This window comes from Mastigoproctus giganteus, chromosome 6 (genome assembly GCF_048544385.1).
Source record: "Mastigoproctus giganteus isolate SK-2022 chromosome 6, ASM4854438v1, whole genome shotgun sequence".
NCBI classification, from domain to species: Eukaryota; Metazoa; Arthropoda; class Arachnida; order Uropygi; family Thelyphonidae; genus Mastigoproctus; species Mastigoproctus giganteus.
This window is the reverse complement of record NC_143580.1, coordinates 206,758,233-206,782,029: the sequence shown is the minus strand read 5'-3', so window position 1 is coordinate 206,782,029 and position 23,797 is coordinate 206,758,233. Positions and strand designations below refer to the sequence as shown.

General features: G+C 36.7%; 1 protein-coding gene across 2 annotated transcripts in view; it reads left to right on the top strand.

Annotated features, from left to right (window-relative positions):
* mldr (mitochondrial ribonuclease P catalytic subunit) overlaps positions 1 to 23,797 on the top strand; it is a 92,072-nt gene that overhangs the window by 5,415 nt on the left and 62,860 nt on the right. For both annotated transcript variants that reach the window (XM_090375633.1, XM_090375634.1), the window contains exons 2-3: positions 16,594 to 17,642; positions 20,688 to 20,732. In XM_090375633.1, coding sequence (XP_090231759.1) covers positions 16,696 to 17,642; positions 20,688 to 20,732 — 992 coding nt within the window. In that variant the 5' untranslated portion in view covers positions 16,594 to 16,695. The remainder of the gene's footprint in view (positions 1 to 16,593; positions 17,643 to 20,687; positions 20,733 to 23,797) is intronic.

Genomic DNA, 23,797 nt, shown 5'->3' with positions numbered 1-23,797 from the left:
GTGCTAAGGCTGTTCAAGATAAGAATGTTGTGTATTGTAATTGGCTTGCATCCAAATCAGCAGGTTCATTTTCTGACTACACTAAAGCTCGCAACAATTGCAGAGCAATTATTAATCAGTCCACACTAGATTTTGAACATGCTAAGAGTAGAAAACTTGCTTTTTGATCAAATAGTAGTTGAGCATTCTGGTCTCTTTAAAAATCTATTGACCACAACTTTTTCCCATCTCTACACCCACCCATTTAAACCCCATGATTCTGTTGTCACATCAGCTAAAGATAAAGCCAACCAGCTGGCATCCTACTTTCCTTCTAACTCTTGTATCAATGATCTTGGTAAACTATCTCCTAACAATTCCAGTACTTGCCATTCAATGCCTCCTGTGGTCTTCCATCAGAAGGATGTCAGAAGAATTTTGAACAGTCTTGATGCCAAGAAAGCACCAGGTTCTGATGTTATTTCTTCACTTGTTCTCAAGGCTTGTGCTCCTGAGCTTACTCCTGTTCTATGTCACCTTTTTATACTCTCTTATATTGTTGATATTTTTCCTTCTGCTTGGAAATTTTCTCATATCCAGCCAGTTTCTAAATTGGGTGACAAGTCCTTCCCATTCAGTTATTGTCCCATTACACTTCTACTCTTTTGTAATGGAGAAATCCAGTAACCACAAACTCCTTAACTATTTAGAAGCCTTCCATCTGCTCAATGATGTCCAGTATCGATTCTGTCAATGTTAATCAACTGATGATATACTGGCTGATGTTTTTCATATATGGACAAATTTAGTGGAAATTTTGGTAAAACTTCAGCAGTTGCTATTGAAAATGTTCTTGTTTATACTCTAGCACAACCATCAGGTCAGTGGAGTTTACAATAAATCAATCAATACAAACATTAATTGTATTTAGCAGTCACAGGCTTGAACCCCGGTCCACTCAAAGAGCACATGCTACTGTGCTCACGCTGCTGACCACTCGGCTATGTAAGGCATAAAGGTCTTCTAAATAAGCTTTCATCTTATCAACTGTTTGTCAACTGCTTTTTTATAATTGGGTATCCCAGTTTTCTCTCTGACCACTCAGTATGCTTGATGATAGATAGTTCTCTGTCTTCTAACTTCTCCAGTAATGCTAGTGTTCCTTAAGGGTCAGTTCTTTCTCCTACTCCTCTCCTCTTGTATATAAATGACCTTCTTCCACTGACTGAAAATCCTCCAAGTAATTCTCCAGTGGAGCAAAGATAACTTCATTAATTTTCTGTCTGACTGAGTTTCAGTCTTTCTGAAACTCAGTCATGTCTTGTATCTCAAAAAAAAAGATTCTTCTGCTCCTGGTTGTTTGTTTGTTGTTTGTTTTTTAGGAGCATTAGCAACTAAGGCCATATTGCTTCAGGGATATGCGGTGGTCATTCCCTGACCTTTCCGCATCCTCCGTATTTGGTGGGCACGCTCGAACCCCAGTCTAATCAAGAAGCGTGTGTACGGCATCAGCCAAAAAAAAAAACCCTTCCCATTTCACCCATGCGGTCACTCCAAATGTTTGTTTAGTTCAGCCTTAAATTTATTTAAGCTATCAACTTCCACAACAACAACAGATCGAAGTCTGTTCCAACAATCAACTACCCGTTGGCTAAAGGCAAACTTCCAACATCTATTCTACAACGGTCTTTCCTCAGTTTGAATCTATGCCCCCTCAGGTTCTTAATCTGAGCAAGTGGAAATATCCTGTCAGCATTGAGCCTGCGCAAACCATTCAAGGCCTTATACACCTTGATCAAGTCACCTCACAGGTGCCTAGTCTCCAGATGCTGCAACTTTCAGAACTTAAGCCTTTCTTTATAAGCACACCCCTTTGTTTCTCTCACCAATCTTGTTTCCCTTCTCTGTATTCATGCTAGCAATTCTACATCCTTCCTAAAATAAGGCCTCCAGACCTGTATACAGTACTCAAGGTTTGGCCCGCCATTGCCTTATACAAAGGGATAATCACCTCCTTGTCTCTGCTAGCAAAATTCCTATATATCATTGACAAAACTCCATGACCTGCTCTGGCAGCCCATCTGCACTGCTCTGAGAACTTCATATCTGACTAGACAATTACTCCCAGCTCTTTTTCATTCTCCACCTCGCTGAGTGTAGTACCATAGAGTTGGTACGTTTCTCTTGGGTTACTGCTACCCATATACAGTACTTTGCATTTGTCAATGTTAAACTTCAGTTTCCACTTCTCACCTCATCTGCCTAACTTTTTTAGATCCTGTCACAGTGTCATATTGTGTTTAGTGTCATTAACAACCCTGCCAACCTTTGTATCATCTAGAAACTTGGACATTAAGCCTGATATACTTTCATCGATATCATTGATAAATACACAAAACAACAATGGGCCCAGCACTGAACTCTAGGAGACTCCGCTAATAACATTAGTCCATGTAGAGCAGTGTCCATTTATTACCACTCTCTGTCTTCTCCCACTCAACTATCCCTTTATCCATTGCAGTAACTTGCCCTTAATGCCATACCACTCCAATTTCTACAGCAGTCTCCCACGTGCAACAGTATCAAAAGCTTTCCTGAAATCCAAGTATATGATATCAAAATTATTTTTTGCATCCAGTTCCCTTGTGACCACATTGTAGTATCCAATCAAATTGGTCAGACAAGACTTCCCCTTAACAAACCCATGCTGTGTCAGAACTATTGCTACTCTCTTGTCTATGTGATCCTGTGTCACCTCTTTAACCATTGACTCCATTATTTTCCCCAGAACAGATGTTAAATTAACAGGTCTATAATTATTTGTCACCCTTTGAACCCTCTTTGTGAATTGGGGATACATTTGCACATCTCCAGTCCATGGGGACCTCTCCTGACTCTAAGGATGCTCTCATAATTATGGCTAAGGGTTTGTTTACTTCCCTTGCTGCCTCCTTCAGTATAACTGGGGCGCATTATAGCCTTAGTTGCTAGTGCGCCAATAAAACCCAAATCAATCAATCAATCAATCAGTATAACTGGATAGATTTCATCTTCCCGAGTTGCCTTTTTTATGTTTAACTAGAATGGGGCAGATAGAATCTATCCAGCAAAGAAAGTAACATACCTCTGTTGGATATTACCCTGACTGCTGATCTCTGGGATTTCTCTTTTGCTCTTATCATTACCTTTCTTCTAAACAGCTACTCACTCTATGCAAATCTCAAATCTGCACTACCATGGAATGTTGTTTCTACATCTGTGGCAGTGGCCTCGTAACTCCTCTTAGGCTTCTAGGCTCTGTTCAAAAGATGTCAGTTGGTTTAATTTATGTCCAACCTCTTACAAAATCTCTCTAATTTCTGTCTCATAGACATTCTATTTCTGTTGCATGCCAATTTTAAAGACACTGCCATGTGCAGTATTCTTCTGAATTGATTTCTATAATCCCCCCCTCTCTTCTAAACTAGTCTCAACATGTGCAGCAACCAGTCAGCATTCTTTTACTATCCAATGTCAAACTCATAGAACCAGCTGTTTGTCCTCATTTATTCCTTCAGCTTCCACTTTCTGGAACAACCTCCCTTCACACTTTTTTCCTGAAAATTGCAATCTACAGAAATTTAAATCTAATTTCAGTAAGTATCTTCTTTTGTCTTCTCAACCTTCAACCCATGCACGGTACGAAGTACTATAGGTTCTAATACCTTTTGTATTTGCGGTTTGCATTAAAAAAAAAATAAAATAAGCTGCTTGGAAATCTAATTATATAGTCATCTCTGAACATTTTTTCTGTAATAGGCCCTTCAGAAAATCCTTATGCACTATATGTATATCACATATACTAATATTAATAAGACTACCTCCCCAAGCAGATTTTACTTCTACATTTACAGATCTATTTACCTTGAAGATAAATTGAAATTGTAGATTGCAGTTGTAAATTGCAAATGATACAAATTTTGGTAGAATGCTTTCTGGGGGTTCTGTTTTTGCTTCCCTTTTTCTTAGACCCCCATCTTATTGAAGTCTCAAACAGCCCACAAAATGTAAATCTTACTGCAATTCACAGAAAATACTAGATTCTAGGGTGTGAAGTGGGTGTTAGTAGAACATTAATGACATACATTTTTTTCAATAAAAATTTACAAACCTTTAATGAACTTTATATACAGCATTTATATAAAAAAACAAAGTTACATACATGCATACCAATTTCCATATATTTGAACCATACAACAGTATAATACACTATCTCTCTCATTGACTATTCTCAGTTTACAAATTATTAACATCAGTTTGTATCAGTTGCATCTTATGTAATATGAATCCTCGATGATTACTCAATCATTCTCTTATATTACCAATTTTTATTGCTTACATCAGTAAAACTCATTTGAACTCTTATTACTCTTTTATATTTTTTCAAGCCTTTAACGCATGAAAGATATTACAACTGGTATCCTCTTAACTCAATAACCATGATCTGTAATAGAGCCATAGAAAAGGTTCGACAGGCAAAGGCAGTTTATGAGAAAGCACTAGCAAACAGAGCAAAGAGGAGGGATAAGGAATTCTCCACATATATAAATGCCAAGAAGAGCAGGACAAACCAGATCAGACCTTTACTTAAGGGAAAGGGCTAGTATTAAATACACCAGCTGCCGCTGCAGATGAACTCAACAGTTATTTTGCATCGATATTTACAAATGTTTTTATTTGGTTTTTATTTAAAAACCTTTTGTGGCAGTGGGAAATTGTGGGAGCGAAGTTGAAAAATATGTAATTAATGATATTGAAATTTCGCAAGATTATTTAATGAAAAAACTTTCAAGCCTACAGGCCAGTAAGGCTCCTGGAGTTGATGGAAAATGCCCTATAATCTTAAGGGAGGCGGCAAGTGAGTGCATTTAACCATTGAGGCTAATTATGTGAGCATCACTAGACTCTGGGGAGATTCCCTTGGATTGGAAAAGTGCCAATGTATCTCCCATACATAAGGGTGGCTCTAAGAGTGAAGTGGGAAATTATCGACCTGTCAGTCTGACTTCAGTGGTAGGGAAAATCATGGAGGCAATGATCAAGGGTGGAATTCAGGATCATTTGGATCAAATTGAAATTCTCAAGGATACTCAGCATGGTTTTGTAAAGGGAAAATCATGTTTAACAAATCTGGTTTGCTATTTTAAAAGGGTCACTCACGAGTTGGATTTAGGGAATAATTTTGACATTGTTTATTTAGATTTCAGCAAAGCTTTTGACTCATTCCCACACGAGCGGTTGCTTTATAAGCTGGAACAGGTTGGAATCACTGGGAAAATCCTTAGATGGATAGCAGGATGGCTTCAGGGCAGGAGACAGATGGTTGTGATAAATGGCTATTCCTCAGATTGGGTTGATGTAAGAAGTGGGGTTCCCCAAGGATCAGTATTAGGGCCACTGTTGTTTTTAATTTTCATAAACGACATCGATGAAGGGATAGAGTGCGTGATGTCTAAATTTGCAGATGATGTTAAAATTAGTAGAGTAGTTAATGATCACAGTCAAGCTGAGCTTCTTCAGAGAGACCTAGATAGACTTCAGGAATGGTCAGAAAAATGGCAACTATGCTTAAGCCAACAAAGTGTAAGGTATTACACCTGGGAAACAGTAATCCCAAACTAACTTATTCACTTAGTGGAGTTCAACTAAACCCAGTAGTGGAGGAAAGGGACTTGGGTGTTACGATCCGGTCAGACATGAAATTATCTGAGCATTGTAAACAGGTTGCAAGGAAGGCCCATGGTGTCCTATTGATGATCTATCGAACTTTTGCAAGTAGATAGGGACATGATAATCCCATTATATAAGGCTTTTCTTAGACCACACTTGGAATACTGTGTTTAAGTATGGAGACCACGCCTAAAGAAAGACATCGTGCTTCTTGAAAGGGTGCAAAGACGGGTAACTTGCCTGGTGAGATCGGCAAAAGGGCATCCTTATGAAGAAAGACTTCGAATATGTGGGTTGCAGAGTTTGGAAACTAGATACCATAGAGGAGATTTGATAGAGATGTTTAAGGCTCTGAGAGGCATCAGTAAAATGAATGAGGATGAAATTTTCAAGATTATAAATGATGCTAGAACTAGCGGACATAAATTCAAGTTACAGGGGGGAAATGTTTAGATAGGCCTGCAGGAAGTTTTATTTTAGCCAACGAGTTATAAATTACTAGAATAAGTTGCCTACATGGGTGGTAAAGGCTGACAGTTTGGGGAATTTCAAAGGTCATCTGGATAGTACCTTCGGGTAAGGGAAGTGCATAGGATGATAGGTTTAATTTCCTTTTCTTTTTTTAATTATTATTATTTTTTTTATTTTTTTATCATTTTTTATTCTGTTTTCTTTTTTCTTTTTTTGGCTGGTGCAGCATAAGACATAGGCTTTCTTGCACCATGCGGCCATTACTAATACTAAATACTGATATTCACTGTATATCACCCATTCTACCTTATTTACTCTCTACTTATCTTATCATCTTAGTCATCCCCTTTACTACCCTTACGTTATTTCATAATCATTTACCTTCATAACAAATTATCTCAACCTTAGTAACTAACTTGCCTAATACAACAGGAATGTTCTTTTAAAAGGACTATTACTCAATTCTTTACAGAGCTAGGTTATGAGTCCTTGAGTTCAGGATTTGAGAAAAAAACAGGAACAGACTTACATTCTGAAATGGCTGCTACTTCCAATTTCCTTGTGATCAGGCTTCCTTCATAGCAGACATGCTTTCTTACATTTCTTGGGCACTCTGCTTTCCTTAGTGGTGGACAGGCTTTCTTTCTTTTCTTGGCTCACATATGCACAAGTGGCTATTTCTCAATGGGCTGGACCCTAGACACAAGTGTAGGCTCTTACACAACAAAACTTTGGAGATACATCTTGTGATTTCGTTGCTAGGGGTGTCGATCACCCCATCACTGCCGTCTGTTGCTGGACAAGCCTTTTTTTCTTGAATGTTTTTATTTCAGTTTCTTCTTCATCTTGTTACCACAAGATGTGAACTCTGACCAAAAAAAATCTACTTCCATTTTTTTTTTCTTTTTCTTCCACTTCAACCCTCAAACTTTACACCACAGAAAAGTCAGATACAGAGTGGACACTTGCTCAAAATACTCCCTACAAACTTTTCTTTTTCCCTCAAATTTGGAATGCCCGCCCCCAAGGACTCACAACCAATCCCCACACTGTTTAATTTTTCATTCCTTCCTATTTGCTAAAACATCTCACCACAGCTGTCTCCTAGAGCACAAACCAACCCTTTTCTAGAAATTTCTTTTTTCTTTTTTTTCACACGGCAGTATGACCTTTTCATGTTTGCCGGTCACCTCCAAAACATTCATTTTTGTGTTCACACCTTCTCTGCTAAATATATCGAAATTCCCCAAATATTAGTCACCCTGATGCTGTTTTCTTTTTATGCGAACACTGTACATCCACTAATTTCCTGTTTACTTCCTAATGGTGGCTTAGGAACGGTGTTTACTTCCAGTGGTTACTGTTAATCTATTAGTTAATCTACTAATAACTAATGTTATTAGTGGAGTCCCTCGGGGTTCAGTATTGGGTCCTTTATTGTTCTCTGTATTTATAAATGATATTGGTGATGGTATATCAAGCTTAATGTCCAAGTTTGCAGACGATACGAAGGTTGGCAGGGTTGTCAAGGACACTACTGACACTATGCTGCTGCAACAGGATCTGGAAAGGTTGAGCAGATGGGCTGAGAGGTGGCAAATGAAGTTTAACATTGACAAATGTAAAGTACTACATATGGGAAACAGCAATCCCAGAGCAACGTATCAACTCTGTGGTACTACACTGACAGTGGTAGAGAATGAAAGGGACCTGGGGGTGGTTGTGCAGGCAGATATGAAGTTCTCTGAGCAGTGCAGACGGGCTGCAAGAGTAGCTCATGGTGTATTGTCAATGATATATAGGAATTTTTCTAGCAGGGATAAGGAGGTGATTATTCCCTTGCATAAGGCAATGGTCAGGCCGCACCTAGAGTACTGTAAACAGGCCTGGAGGCCTCATTTCAAGAAGGATGTAGAGCTGCTGGAACGAGTACAGAGAAGAGCAACAAGATTAGTGAATGGAACAAAGGGGTGCTATTACGAAGAAAGGCTTAAGTTTTGCGAATTACAGTGTCTGGAGACTAGGCACCAGCGAGGTGATCTGATAGATGTGTACAAAGCCTTGAATGGTTTGAGCATGCTCAATGCTGATGGGATTCTTCCTCTTGCTCAGAATAATCACCTGAGAGGGCATAAGTTCAAATTGAGGAAAGACAGATGTAGGATAGATGTGCGGAAATTTGCCTTTAACCAGTGGGTGGTTGGTAGGTGGAACAGACTTCCATCCCTTGTCGTGGAAGTTGATAGCCTAAATAAGTTTAAGGCTCAGCTGGACAGGTATTTCGAACAAACAGAGGGGTGAAGTGGAAGTGGTTATTTTTTATTTATTTATTTTACTTTATTTTTTTTTTGTCTGATGCTGCATAAGCTTGCTTTCTTGTATCAAATGCCTCTACTAATGCTAAAGCTGGCTTAGGTTAAAAGAGACCTTCGAAATCCAGTTCACGGTCCTATTGTGGCATCCCAAATCAAATGGCATCCCCTCCCTAGTGCTGACCGCTGTACCTGTTTGCTCTCTTATATTACCTAAAATTACTTGTTTCCATTTAGCCGCTATTTAACAAATTGTCTATAACTTTCCCATCCCCCAAATCCAGTGTTTCTTCAAACTTTAACCTTATTTACATTAAAACTAAATATCCAATCTTAATACTTACTATCTTTAACTTAATACACCCTTTCCATCACCCTTCCTGGATTTATTTTATTAAAATAGATTAGCATTAGTAGAGGCATATGATGCAAGAAAGCAAGCTTATGCAGCATCAGCAAAAAAAAAAAAAAAAACCTTCCACTTCACCCGCCCTCTTCCTTCGAAATACCTGTCCAGCTGAGCCTTAAATTTATTTAGGCTATCATCTTCCACAACAAGGGATGGAAGTCTGTTCCACCAACCAACTACCCGCTGGCTAAAGGCATATTTCTGCACATCTATCCTACATCTGTCTTTCCTCAATTTGAATTTATGCCCTCTCAGGAGATTATTCTGAGCAAGAGGAAGAATCCCATCAGCATTGAGCATGCTCAAACCATTCAAGGCTTTATACACCTCTATCAGATCACCTCGCTGGTGCCTAGTCTCCAGACACTGTAATTTGCGAAACTTAAGCTCTTTCTTCATAAGAGCAACCCTTTGTTCCATTCACTAATGCTAACTTGTTGCCCTTCTCTGTACTCGTTCCAGCAGCTCTACATCCTTCTTGAAATGAGGCTTCCAGACCTGTATACAGTACTCAAGGTGTGGCCTGACCATTGCCTTATACAAGGGAATAATCACCTCCCTATCCCTGCTAGAAAAATTCCTGTATATCATTGACAAGACACCATGAGCTACTCTTGCAGCCCATCTGCACTGCTCAGAGAACTTCATATCTGCCTGCACAATTACCCACAGGTCCTTTTCATTCTCTACCACTGGCAGTGTAGTACCACAGAGTTGATATGTTGCTCTGGGGTTGCTGTTTCCCATATGTAGTACTTTACATTTGTCAATGTTAAACTTCATTTACCACCTTTCAGCCCATCTGCTCAACCTTTCCAGATCCTGTTGCAGCAGCATAGTGTCAGTAGTGTCCTTAACAACCCTGCCAACCTTTGTATCATCTGCAAACTTGGACATTAAGCTTGATATACCATCATCTGTATCATTTATAAATACAGAAAACAATAATGGACCCAACACTGAACCCTGAGGGACTCCACTAATAATATTAGTCCACGATGAGCAGTGTCCATTGATTACCATTCTCTGTCTTCTCCCCCCCTCAACCACCCCTTTATCCATAGCAGGAATTTGCCTCCAATGCCCACTGCTCCAATTTGTGCAGCAGCCTTCCATGTGCAACGGTATCAAAAGCCTTTCTAAGATCCAATTATATAATATCAAAGTTATTCCCTGCATCCAGTTCTTTTGTGACTGCATCATAGTATCCAATCAAATTGGTCAGGCAAGACGTTCCCTTAACAAAACCATGCAGGCGCACTATAGCCTCAGCAGCTTATGTGCCATTAAACCTCCATAACACACACACACACACACACACACACACACCCACACACACACACACACACACACACACACACACACACACACACACACACAAAACTATGCTGTGTCCGAGCTATAACTGAAGTCTTGTTTAGATGATCCTGCAGTGCTTCTTTCACCAGTGCCTCCATTAATTTTCCTGGAACAGAAGTTGAACTAACATGTCTATAATTATTTGTGTCACCCTTTGAACCCCCTTTGTGAATTGGGGATACATTTGCACATCTCCAGTCCGTGGGGACCTCCCCTGACTCTAAGGAAGCTCTCATAATTATGGCTAAGGGTTTGCTTACTACCTTTGCTGCCTCCTTTAATATAACTTGATAGATCCCATCCACCCCAGGTGCCTTTCTTGTGTTTATCTTCAACAATTTCTCCTCCACTTTACTCTCAGTTATTACAAGATTATCTAGCTTACTGCCAGAGTTGAATACAGATCTGCCATTCCCCTCGCTGAATAACTCCTCATGTGTGAATGTCGATGCAAAATATTCATTTAGTTTGTTATCTACCTGAGCAGGATCATCAACAGTTGAACCGTCAATATCAAGTGGACCAATCTGATACATCTCCTTCCTTCTAGAGTTTACATAAGTAAAGAACTCTTTGCTGTTTTTCTTTGCATCCTTTGGCAAAGATTTCTCGTAATCTGCCTTCGCCTGCCTAACCTCCTTTGTAACTTGGTTAGAGATCAACTTATATCTATCATAGGCTTCTGTGTCCCATGTTAATTTATATGTATCCCATGCATTTTTCTTCTCTGCTATATGGCTCATTAGTTTATCTGACATCCATTTAAGCCTAAACCTTGAACAATATTTCTTAGTTGGTATGTAAAGCCTAGTAGCTTTCAAGATAAGTTCTTTGAATGCTTCCCATTTTGAATTTGCTGTTGGTAATATCATCAGTTGGTCCCACTGAATAGAATTTAAATACTGTCTCAGACCATTGTAGTCGTCTTTACGAAAGCAAAAACCCCTGATGGTAGTTGCCTCTTTGTGTAAATCCCACTTCAGCACACTGTGATTACTGCCACCTAGTGGTTCCTTTATCTGCAGATTCTTAATGCATGAAGAATCATTATTGATAATCAAATCAAGAGTATTACTCCCTCTAGTTGCCTTCTGAACATGCTGATGTAGAAAACAATCATCCAATAAATCCACAAAAGCCTCTGTATAAATATAGTGCAAACGCATCAGAAATATATAGCTATATCTGAATAAATCAGAATATTAGTAAAACGGCCACAAAAGCCTTGCTTGTGTGTGAGTGACCAATCTACAAATTCCAGTCAATATCTGGGAAATTAAAATTCCCCATTATAAGGCTCTCTGATTTACTGGCCCACTCTATTTCCCTATACAGTTTCTTATTTTACTCATCAGAGTCATTAGGCCTATAGCACACTCCTACTCTCAATTTTGATTTCCCTATGCTTATGTCACACCAAACTGACTCGACACTGCCCTGTCCATCGATGTCGACTGGCTTCACTTCCTTGGATTTTATGTGTTTCTTAACTAATAGCATAACCCCCTCCTCCCTTCCTATCTTGTCTATCCTTTCTGTAGACGTTGTACTCCCCAAATTCCAGTTCTGCATTCCTTATATCTGTGTGACACCACGTCTCTGAAATCCCAACAATATCTGCCTTTGATGTTTTGAGCAATACCTCAAATTCATCAAATTTATTTACCAAACTCCTAGCATTGGTGTACATGCAAGTATACATGCACTTGTTTCTACTCTTAGCTACCCTGACAGAACCCATGTGTTTACTTGTACTGCAATGACTCCCAGCAGTCTCTGAAATATCCTGCATCTTGTTTTCCAGGCTTCTGCTCATTCCAATAGAAGCAGTGCAAGAATCACTTTCACCTCTGTCAGTGGCTACTGTTAATCTATTAGTCCTTGTATTCCCCCAAGCTAGCAGTTTTTCGACCCACCTAGCTTCCTTCGATAGCATCAGCAAATATTCTTAAATATCAGCAGAAATTTCTGTTATATTTGTAAGATCTACAGCTTAATGACAGTAATCAGGGTATACTACTGCAAAAAGATCTGGAAAAATTAGGCAGATTCTCAGCCTAATTTTTATAGATCTTGTTGAGAAGTGACAATTGAAGTTTAATATTGACCAGTGGAATTTATTGCATATGGGTAGTAGTAATCCAGGATAACATACCCACTGTGTGATAACACTAGAGTAGTGGAGGATGAAAAAGTCCTGAGGTAATTGTGCATTTAAACATGAACTGCTACAATGCAGATGAGCTGTTAGAACATCTCATATGGTTTTGCCAGTGATATACAGGAATATTGCCAGCAGGGATAAGGAGGTCATTATCCCATTCTATAAGGCAATAGTTAAGCCACATCTTGAGTACTGCATATAGGTCTGGAAGCCTCATTTTATAAAGGATGTTGACCCTATTGGAAAGTGTGCAGAGAAGGGCAATTAGCTTAGTTAGGAGGGAGGGAATGTACCATTACCAAGAAAGGCAAATTGCAGCATCTGAAAATGATACCTGCAAGGAAATCTGATTGAATGTTTAAGGATTTGACTGGATTAAGTAAGCTAAATGTTGATAACATTCTTCCTCTTGCTCAGCAACCCCCTTGAGAGGGTATAAATTTAAAGTGTGGAAGGATGGTTGCAGGATAGATGTGCAGAATTTTCTATCAGCCAGTGGGTAAGTGATTTTTGGGAAAACTTCCATCTGGCGCAGTGGAAGTGGGTAGTGTGAATAAATTTAAGGAGCAACTACAAATTATTAGAGAGAATGGACAAGGTGATGTGGGAAGTTTTTTTTTTTTTTTTTTTTGTTGATAGTGTATAAACTTGGTTTCTTGCATCATTTCATACTACTAATACTGAATGTGATGAAAATTCATCTGCAATAGCAAGTCCTAAAAAGAATGCTTAAACGTGGCTGCAGAGGATCATCATTTTGTGACTAATATCTTATCACAATCTTTAGTTCCTTTTCATTTACGTATTTTGTTTCATCATAACTGGATAGCTGGTGTGTTCCTTCCTAGAACATATTCTACCATTGCTTGTGGAAATATGGAGTTAGTGCTTCATTGGTAAGATATTTAATTTTGGTTCTGGAAAGAGAGAAACCATGGGGTAACCGCTGGAAATCTAACTGCAAATGTACCATCTATGTCCTCACTGAAAGCTATAGATTCATTGAATGTTACAATTTCATGCTTCAAATCTGCTCCAGTCTGTTTGGCATTATCATTAATGTAGAGCTAAATGCTTCCTCTTACCTTATTTGTTCTTTTCATAACCAGTTTTGGATGGTTCTGGCAGAGTATCCTGACTTTTCAAAATCTTTGGTGCAAGGTGCAACTGAAGAGATAAGTTTCACAGCATGTTATGCCACTTTTTTTCACCCATTTGTATTACCAAAAACACTCAACACAAGCCTCAAAGTCATTCTACTTTCAACACCAACCTTGAGATCTTAGTTCAAAATTTGTCAGACTTTTGTAGATATGTCAGCCCTTTCAGTGCTGTACCAAGATATTCATACTCTTAGACATTCAGTCAAGAAATATTTTTTGATGCTTATCATATGTGTATAAATTTGTTTCTCTTTCTCTCTCTCTCTCTCTCTCTTGATCTCTTGAAATTTTGAGACATTATGTATAGTTGCAAGGTGTATATATTTTATGGTCAGACTGTTTATGGAGAGGAAAATTTCACATTTATATGCTGGAATGATTTTCAAAGACCTATGAAACTTTGGCTTTTAATGAGGTTTAGCTTGAAACAGATTTGGAATAGACTTCTGATAAGATGTCATTCATGACACCGCTTGTCATGAGTAATTTTATAAATGTTAGTTAAAGCATAATGCATAATAAAGGAATGGAAAAATAAAAAAAGATTATGCTGTTGACACCATAAATGAAAATTAGCGAGAGTGGAAAGCATGCATTACACTAATGTGCAAAATTTAAGTTATAATCATGGAATCTGAGATATCAGTGTGGTTGCATAGAGTCTGTTCCTAAAGCTTCTATATGCAATTTGCTTTGTAACTTTATACTTGTGGCCACTGAGAGCTTGAGAGAGAGAGAGAGAGAGAGAGAGAGAGAGAGAGAGAGAGAGAGAGAGAGAGAGAGAGAGAGAGAGAGCTAGGCAGCAATCATTCTGGGATGTTGTTACACTTGGCTGAACTTGAACATACCTTTAATACATCTTTCTTTATGCCATTATCTTGGAGCCACTATTCTTGATGTGTTTTTGGTTTTGGCCTCCCTTAGCAGTTTGCAACAATTTGCTAATATGCTGAAAGCTATTATTGTTCCCATATTGTCTTTCAGCGGTCTACATTACAGCCTACAAAAAGAATAAAGCTAATAAGATGTGTTTTGTACCATATTAGATTAGTAATGAAAAGTGCTTTGCACCATTGTATACTTTGCACCCTCAGAAGCTTAAAGTCATAATTTGATGTCATATTTAGATTTATCATGTTAAATTATATCAAGGCATCAAATTTTCAAACAATAATTTATGATTACAGCTGAAACCCATTGTAACGTGATGCTCAAGATCCAAAGAATCGCATTGCGATATAAGCGGGATCACATTAGAAAATTCTATCCATTTTTCAGCATTCAAACTTCATATGTACTATCAATTTTGCTCATCTCTGTTTTTTTTTTTTCACAGTAATTGCACTGCTACATCTACGAAAAATTGTGCAAAGAATAATAATGGAAATAATATGTGATTGTGTTGTTTCAATCTTAATGATGCACTGTACAATAAAGTATTTAAAAAACCAATATTCACATTGTTAAATATATATAAACACAATAAACACACACCTTTTGTCACAAAAACAAATCAATACTCACAAAAACTGCCTTTCCATGTAGTTGTATCGACTTATGTGTTCATGTTTTGAAATTGAGAAATGGTTGAAAATTTGGGAGAAAAAGGGAAACAACCCCAGGGGCTCACGTCTGGTGACTATGGGCTTGGCACACCCAGAGTCCTGAGCTGGATATCATCATTCTTCTCTTTCTTGGTGATTCCCTTCTTCTTCTGACCTTTGCTCTGACTCTCTCTCTCAGGATAACTCAGAAATTTTTTTTGGCTGGTGCAGCATAAGCCTCAGGCTTCCTTGCACCATATGACTTAATAATAATAAATAATAATTTCCACATCCTGGTTCTGGGCAGAAAGATTTTTTGGCACTCTTTTACTAAGGATATATATATATATATATATTTCTTGCCTCATTATTCTTCTGTTTTTGGCACCCCTTAAAGAATGGTACTCCAGATAAGAGCCCTTATAGCCCATACCTTAATCTGCCACTGCTAAATATAAAAAAAAATGAACAAAACTAAAAAAAAAAAATATGAACTTATGTTAAAATATAGAAAGTCAATTTCAGTATGTAGTTAAAGTTCATTACAGTATAAAACAACTAACATCAAAAACGTATAAAGTTATATAATAATCAAGCACTTCTGTTTGTTTTTCTATTTTAAATCTATGAAAAAGTTTTCTTTAGAGCAAAATCGAGTGCTACAGGATATCTCAGTTAAAATTCCTGTTTTTTCCCCTCAACTCCTCTATCAACATTGAACTAACAGTGTCTGCACACCCACTGTCAAGATGGCAGTGTCACGTACACATTTGTCAGAATAGTTATTCTTTTTTAAATAGCACTAAAATAGCTCAGTAATAATGTGACACCTTGTCTATAGTCAAAATCTGGCTACTTATGAGAAAACTAAAGCCAATGTTTTTACTATTACAAGCCTGAGAAAAAGACTTGTTTTTCACAAAATGAAACAGTCCCATTGGCTTTAGTTTTCTCAAAAACTTATTATTTGAGAAATTATTTGGGGAATAATTATTTGAGGAATTATTTGGCAAATGTCAGGTATTGAGGACTTGCTGGATATTACATCCACTTACATAACAGTATCAGTTATGTAAGTGAATTGTATTTTCTAACTTTTATACAACGTATTGTCTATCCCACCTTTGCCTTTGTATAAAAGTACCGAACTGTGATTCATTTATAAACTGATACTGTTATGTAAGTAAACTGCTAAATATAATGTCAAGCAAATCCTCAATACTCAGCATTCACCTGTTTGTCTTCCCAAGCATAAATTCAAATTATTTCAATTATAACAGCCTTTCAGTTATAATTACCTTAGACTTGTAGAAAAGGACCTATAGATAATTGTAAAAGTATTTTCTTGCTTAAATTTGCATTATAAAATTGTAAAAGTAAATTGTACAGATGAGGAGTAGTAAAATAGTTTATGCACATTAAAGTGCAAAATGTTATAAAATGTTTATATATATAATTTATTTTATTATTATTTTTTTTCCAGATGGTTTCAGAACTCCAAGAAAACAGTACTCCACTTTTAACTTAGGCTTGTTCAAGAACAGTTTCTGTACATTTTGTGTGGGATTAATCATAGGCATATTGTATGATGCATAGTATATTTTATTTCAGAATGTCTTTGTTCCGTCCTTTCATTTCATTTCTGAAGCCAAAATCAGATTTCCAAACTTATATATTAAAATTGGCTTGTCAGGATTGCCATCAGCTTTTGTGTAGATATCAGCATAATAGGAAACTGTATATGCATTTAAAAAAAGAAATTCCAGAATTGGGATATGCTCTCCATATTCCTCATTTTAGTACACAAACTGCAGAAGCTTCTTTACCAAAAAAACAAAAGGGAATAGATTATAAAAAGATTTTAATTGACACAATATATGAACTATGTGAGGACAAGAAATCTCTAACTCCTGAAGAGTGGGAAGAATTGAAAACTAAAGCAATGAACTTGCAAAAACAGATAACTGATATTAATTTTGAAGGAATATTAATGACTGCACTGCAGAAGAAACAAAATTATATTCTAGCTACTTCATTTATGGATTACATGCATGCAAGGAATATTACGCCATCATTTGTAACATTATCATGCTATATGGCTCTTTGTGGAATGATAGAGGACCCCCCTGAAGAAAAAATTTTTAGGATTTTTGAAGAATTTAAGCACAATTTAGATGTTTTTGATGCACTTACTTGTCACAATATCATTATTGGACTTAGTGGAACAAGTAAGTGGAAAGATGCCCTTACAGTCTTAGAGAAACAGAATCACATTTCACCATTAGATGAATCACTTAATGCTCTGGCAGGTGCAGCATTTCGTAATGGGGATGGTAAATTGGGTTGGAAATTGATGAAAGAAATTAAAAAAGTACAAACTTCTGTTTATGAAAACTTTTTAAAGTATGCTCAGCAACAGAATTCTTTGCAGCAGAGTTATAAAGAACTAGAAGCTCTATTTACATATTTAAACTTAAATCAGATTCTTGTTCCTCAGATAGTAGCAGAAAAGTTTTTGGATTATTTTGAAACGTAAGTTTAAAAATTTTTTTAACTATTTTAATTGCTTTTAGGGAACTGTGTATGTATTTTTATTAATTATTTAAATAAAAGAATAGTTCAGTTTTTATCTTCTATTTTTTCATATATATATAGGCAGCATGTAGCTAACATTAAGAACACAAATGTATGTTCAAGTTTAAAGGCTGAAATATTGTTTAATTTTAAAGGTTCTAAATGTGCAAGAATATGTTCACTTACTGATATAAATGTATATATTTTAATTTGTGTCAGTATCTTGTAGGGTTGCCATATTTTAAAATCCAAAAAAGGACATCTATTATAAAACACTGATTGTCAATTTATATTTGACATGTGAAAATGCTATATTATTATTATTATTATTAGCTATATGGTGCAAGGAAGCCTGAGGCTTATGCTGCACCAGCAAAAAAAAAAAAAAAACTCCGAGTTACCCTTAGAGAGAGAGAGGTAGAAGGGAATCACCAAGAAAGAGAAGGATAATGATATCCAGCTCAGGATCTAAATCACTAAGTGCAAAAAATTTTTTCTTTAGTTCATATTTTAAATCTAATTAATGTCCAACGTTAAAAGTATACTATGCAGCATCTCGGAAAACTTTGTTTGGCCCAACTGCTTCAAGATTAGTATTAATTATAGGTTTTACCTTTACCTTTATAGTGTTTTAACATGCTGTGCATCAAAAAACATCAAAAACATTGATGTTTTTGCTGTGCCCCTGTAGAAAATGTTGATTTGCTGTTGTTTCCTGTTGGATAAATTCCTGATGTACAACTTCATCAACAGTATGCTCTTCACTCTGCAGTAAAATTATCTGGCTTTCAGGCATGATGAAATTGAACTCTACAGTAGTGAAGACATTCTTTATTTCAAAGTCATGCCCATAATTCTATCTCATACTCCAGTGGCTCTCATCTGGTGAGTATGGGCTTGGCACACCCAGGGTCCTGAGCTGGATATCATCATTCTTCTCTTTCTTGGTGATTCCCTTCTGCTTCTCTCTCTCTCTCTCTCTCTCTCTCTCTCTCTCTCTGGGTAACTCAGAATTTTTTTTTTGGCTGGTGCAGCATAAGCCTCAGGCTTCCTTGCACCATATGGCTAATAATAATAATAATAATGATTACCTGTGATGAAGGAATCATGAGGCTTTCTAAGTATTTTCTTGAAGATTCTGACATACATTGATTCTGCTTTTGGTTGTCAATTATCATATAATACACAAATTTGGCAGCAATATGTTCACGTTCAAATTTTGCATTAAAATGCTTTGACGTGATGCCTATGAGCATCACACGTCCATAGATAAACCACATATAACAAGTACCTGTGAGGTGAACAAATATTTTAATTTGTATCATGACAGTACTAAATGTTTAAAAACTGAATATTCAGTATTGTCAACAGAATTCATTCCCCTTAAATGTTTGGCTTCTGCTCAGTTTCGTCTCCAGGAGCAAGTTTTAATGTGTAGATTTCTGTAGAAATTTTGAAACCTACAGAAACCTATATGCTAGTGTTGATGCAGATGTACTGTCTTTATAAAGTCACTCATTTTGATAAAAACAAATCAGAAAAGAACACTATAAATGGCTACTTCATGATGCATCACTTTTGAGCAACACATAAAACAGTTTTAAATAAACTGTAAATGAGTCAGCATTGCCTGTGACCTTACTTCATGATGTGTCACTTCTGAATGAAATATTCAGCAGTTTTTAAATAAACAGCAAATAAATCGTGATCAATCTGCCAAGCTGCTTTCCAGGTTAATTTGCTCTCGCCTAACAGATGAGTTCTGTAATAACTATGGTAGGGTTATCTTGTGACCAGTCGAAAAACTTTTCGATTACACTTTGCAGTCAGAAAGTTTGTAAGCTGGCCACAAGCATGCCAAATACCTGGTACCAAAGTAAGCTGAACCAAAAAAATATATATACAATTTTTGTATGCGTGGGTTGGGGACTAAAATTAGTAAGTGTCTTTATTGTTATTAATGATCAGATGTTTGTATAAAGTACAATTGAAAAGTTATAATGAGAACTTTCTTGCTGTATAATTCTACATGCAATTACACTTAACAGTTTTCATTGCCAGATTGAGAGACCATCAATTGTCTCTTCAGAAAAACGTTTTTTAATAATAACTAGAGGGCTTTGCCCCATGCTCGCTAACCCCCATGCACTCTTTTCTACATAAAATGTAGAGGTATTATGGAGTAAGTCAAATCTTTTATACGTAAAAGACACACCTGTCGAAATGCACTGATTGATATCTAATCAGGAAATGACCTATATAATTATTTACTTGTGCATTTGTAGTGACGTAATTGCTCTGCTCAATCTGCATCCCTGTTCTCCCTATTTTGCTTAGGGTTCTATAATGCATGAGGAATATTGTTGCAGCTGAAACATCCAAAACAGGATTATCGTAAATTTAGCATAAAGATTACCTTTCCATGATTGTAAATAGTCAAACCTGAAGAACCTTATCACACTATACTCGAGTTTCACAAAAGAATTTAAAATAAACACCTTAAAACCATATGTATAGACTATTTAGCAAGAGCACATATAAAAGAAATCATCACAGCTAACTGCCATTGTTGGCCACGTAATTATTTACGTGGCCAACAAAATGACCTATGTAATTATTTACATGTGCATTTGTAGGGACGTAATTGCCTCACCCTCTTCTCCCATTGGCTCAAATAAATGTCACTAGGGGGAAAACTCTTTTAATGTATAGAAAGATATAAACTATTTATACTTTGCAATGGCTACTTCATTTAAAACTCTTTTAATGTATAGAAAGATATAAACTATTTATAAGTGGCCATGTGCCCATATATTTCCCTGTGTGAATACCAGTTGTGGCAGGCACCATTGCTTTGCCATTCCTGGTATATGCAGTAGTCTAGTTTCTTGTTCCTAGTTGAGTTTAAAAAACGATCTCAAATCAAAATGATATTTAAATTGAAAACTATCTTTCTCATTGATTTTGTTACTACTGATACTATACTACCTCTTTTCTTTATAGTATTGATGGCAAAAATTGGAAAGGAGTGCTTACAAAAGTTGGAAGGTAAATATACATATGTGAGTTAGAGGGCATTTACTTCTAAAAATAGTATACTATTAGCATTAGTTCTAGTAGAGGCATATGATGCAAGAAAGCAAGCTTATACAGCATCAGCCAGAAAAATAAATAAATAAAACCTTCCCATTTCACCCAGCCATTCACTCCAAAAATTTGTCTAGTTCTGCCTTGAATTTATTTAAGCTGTCAACTTCCACAACGACAGAAGTTTGTTCCAGCAATCAACTACCCACTAGCTAAAGGCAAATTTCTGCTCATCTATTCTACAACTTTCTTACCTCAGTTTGAATTTATCCCCTCCTCAGGTGCATAATCTAAACAAGAGGAAGAATTCCATCAGCATTGAGCTTGCTCAAACCATTCTAGGCCTTATACAACTCAATCATATCACCTCACAGGTGCATAGTCCCCAGACACTGCAATTTTCAGGATTTAAGCCTTTCTTGGTAAGAGCAGCCCTTTGTCCACTCACCAATCTGGTTCCCTTCTCTGTACTTGATCCAGCAGCTGTACATCTTTCCTTAAATGAGGCCTCCAGACCTGACCATTTCCTTATACAAGACAAGGGGATAATCACCTCCTTATCCCTGCTAGCAAAATTCTTGTATATCAGTGACAAGACTCCATGAGCTATTCTTTTAGCCCATCTGCACTGTTCAGAAAACTTCATATCTGAGTCATGATTAAAAATCATTCACCAACCAAAGTGTTTAAGAATTAAATAACCTTTAACAATTTACAGTTTGTTAATTAACCCTAATCCTTTCAATTTTTATGTATTTTTCTATTTATATCAGGTGGACCAATGATAACTAGTGCTCTGTGCTGCTTGAATTAATGTACTCCTAATTTCATGAATACATCAGTCCAAGTACATCAATCCAACAATGCAAAACATGGAGTGGTGTATTGCCAGTGTAATTGTTGATGTTTTCTGAAGTCATGGTGTTGCTGTGCAGTAGACTAAAATTAGCATAATAAATTGGTTTTAAGATAAAATTAAATTATTCTTGTAACTATAAAATTCAAAATTTAATCAGGGCAAATGATACAAGGAAGCAAATTTATTTGGCATCAACAAGAAAAAAAAAAAAAAAAAAAACGAGAAGAAGAAGAAGAAAGAAAAGAAAACTCTGCAATCACAATTTACTTATTTTTAAAAAATAACAATTCAATTTCATCTTGAATCTTGTCAGGCTTGCTACTTCAGCTATCTAATACTTATACCTATTATCTACCTAATACTCAAATGGGAGGCAGTGTGCTCCCCAGATGCAAACCTAATCTAAGATCTAATCTGCTGCTTCCCAAAATTTTGTATTTGTGTCTCCTTGTTCTTGTTTTTCCTGGTAGTATGAAAATATCTCCTTTATTCATTTTACGTATTCCTATAATGGCTTTAAACCACATATAAGACAGGAGATCTAAAGAACGGCCTCTATGAGGCCGTTCTTTAGATCTCCTGCCTCTGCAGTCCACATCTTTTCAGATTTCATCAAAGAGACAACTCATAGCACTTCCTCCCAGTCTCACCATTGTTTTATAAAGAGGAATAATAACATCTTTTTCCTTGCTGGCAATTTTATTAATCTTTGCTAGTACACCCTGAGCCTTCTGACCATCTGCTTACACTGCAAGAAAAACTGTGTTTGCTCTTATCATAATCTCTAAATCTTTCTCATTCTGAACTACCTTTAATTTCTTGTCTAGATGCCATCCCCCAGATTTCTTTTCCCCAAATGCAAAACTTTATACTCAGCAGGATTAAACTTCAGTTGCCATCTTTCAGTCCCTATGTGTAACTGATCTTACATTCTGAAGCATTATAGCCTGTTCCCAATTATTAACTATCCTTATTATGTACTTTAAAAGCATCAGAAAATTTGACAGCTTTTGTTATATATCCTCATCAATCAGTGTATTGAAGAAAATCAGAAATGGTGGGACACAGAAACTTGAGAGAATCTGCTCTCTGCATTGGTCTACTCTAAACTATGCCCATTAATTATCACCTTTGTGCCTCCTTTCAGTTCCCTTGATCCACTTGATGACCTTCTTCCCAGTAATGCCAGCATGCCCTAGTTTGTACCATAACTTCTCATACATACATAAATGAATACAAAGGGAACTTTGTATTCATTTATGTAGAATTAATGAATTAAAAACTTCATTAATTCTAGATACATAATATCAAAAGTGTTAGCATTAGCATTAGTTGAGGGATATGATGCAAGAAAGCAAGCTTATATAGCATTAGCCAAAAAGAAAAAAAAAAAAAAACCCTTCCAATTTCACCCATCCGGTCAGTCCAAATGTTTGTTTAGTTCAGCCTTAAATTTATTTAAGCTATCAACTTCCACAACAACAGATGGAAGTCTGTTCCACCAATCAACTTTTCTACAGATATTCAATGGGCACTGTTCTTCTGAATTGGCTTCTATAATTCCTGCTCTCCCTTTCAAAATAGTCCGAACACATGCCGCCAACATCCAGTTACTGTTCAACTTTAAACTCGCAGAACCAACTTTTCACCTTCCTCATTTATTCATTCAACTGCCGTTTTCTGGAACAACCTTCCTTCATATGTGTTTCCTGAAAATTTCAGTCTACAGAAGATCAAGTCTAATGTCAACATATCTTCTCTCATCTTCTCAACCTCCAAACCAATCACAGTACTAAGTGCTATAGGTTCTAATACCTCTCATGTTTGGGGTTTCATGAAAAAAAAAAAAAAAAACACTACCTGCTGGCTAAAGGCAAACTTCTGCACATCTATTTTACAACTGTCTTTCCTCAATTTGAATCTATGCCCCATGAGATTCTTAATCTGAGCATGCGGAAGTATCCCGTCAACATTGAACCTGCTCAAACCATTCAAGGCCTTATACACCTCGATCAGATCACCTCACAGATGCCTAGTCTCAGATGCTGCAACTTGCAGAACTTAAGCCTTTCTTCATAAGTGCACCCCTTTGTTCCTCTCACCAATCTTGTTGCCCTTCTCTATACTCGTTCTAGCAACTCTACATCCTTCCTAAAACGAGGCCTTC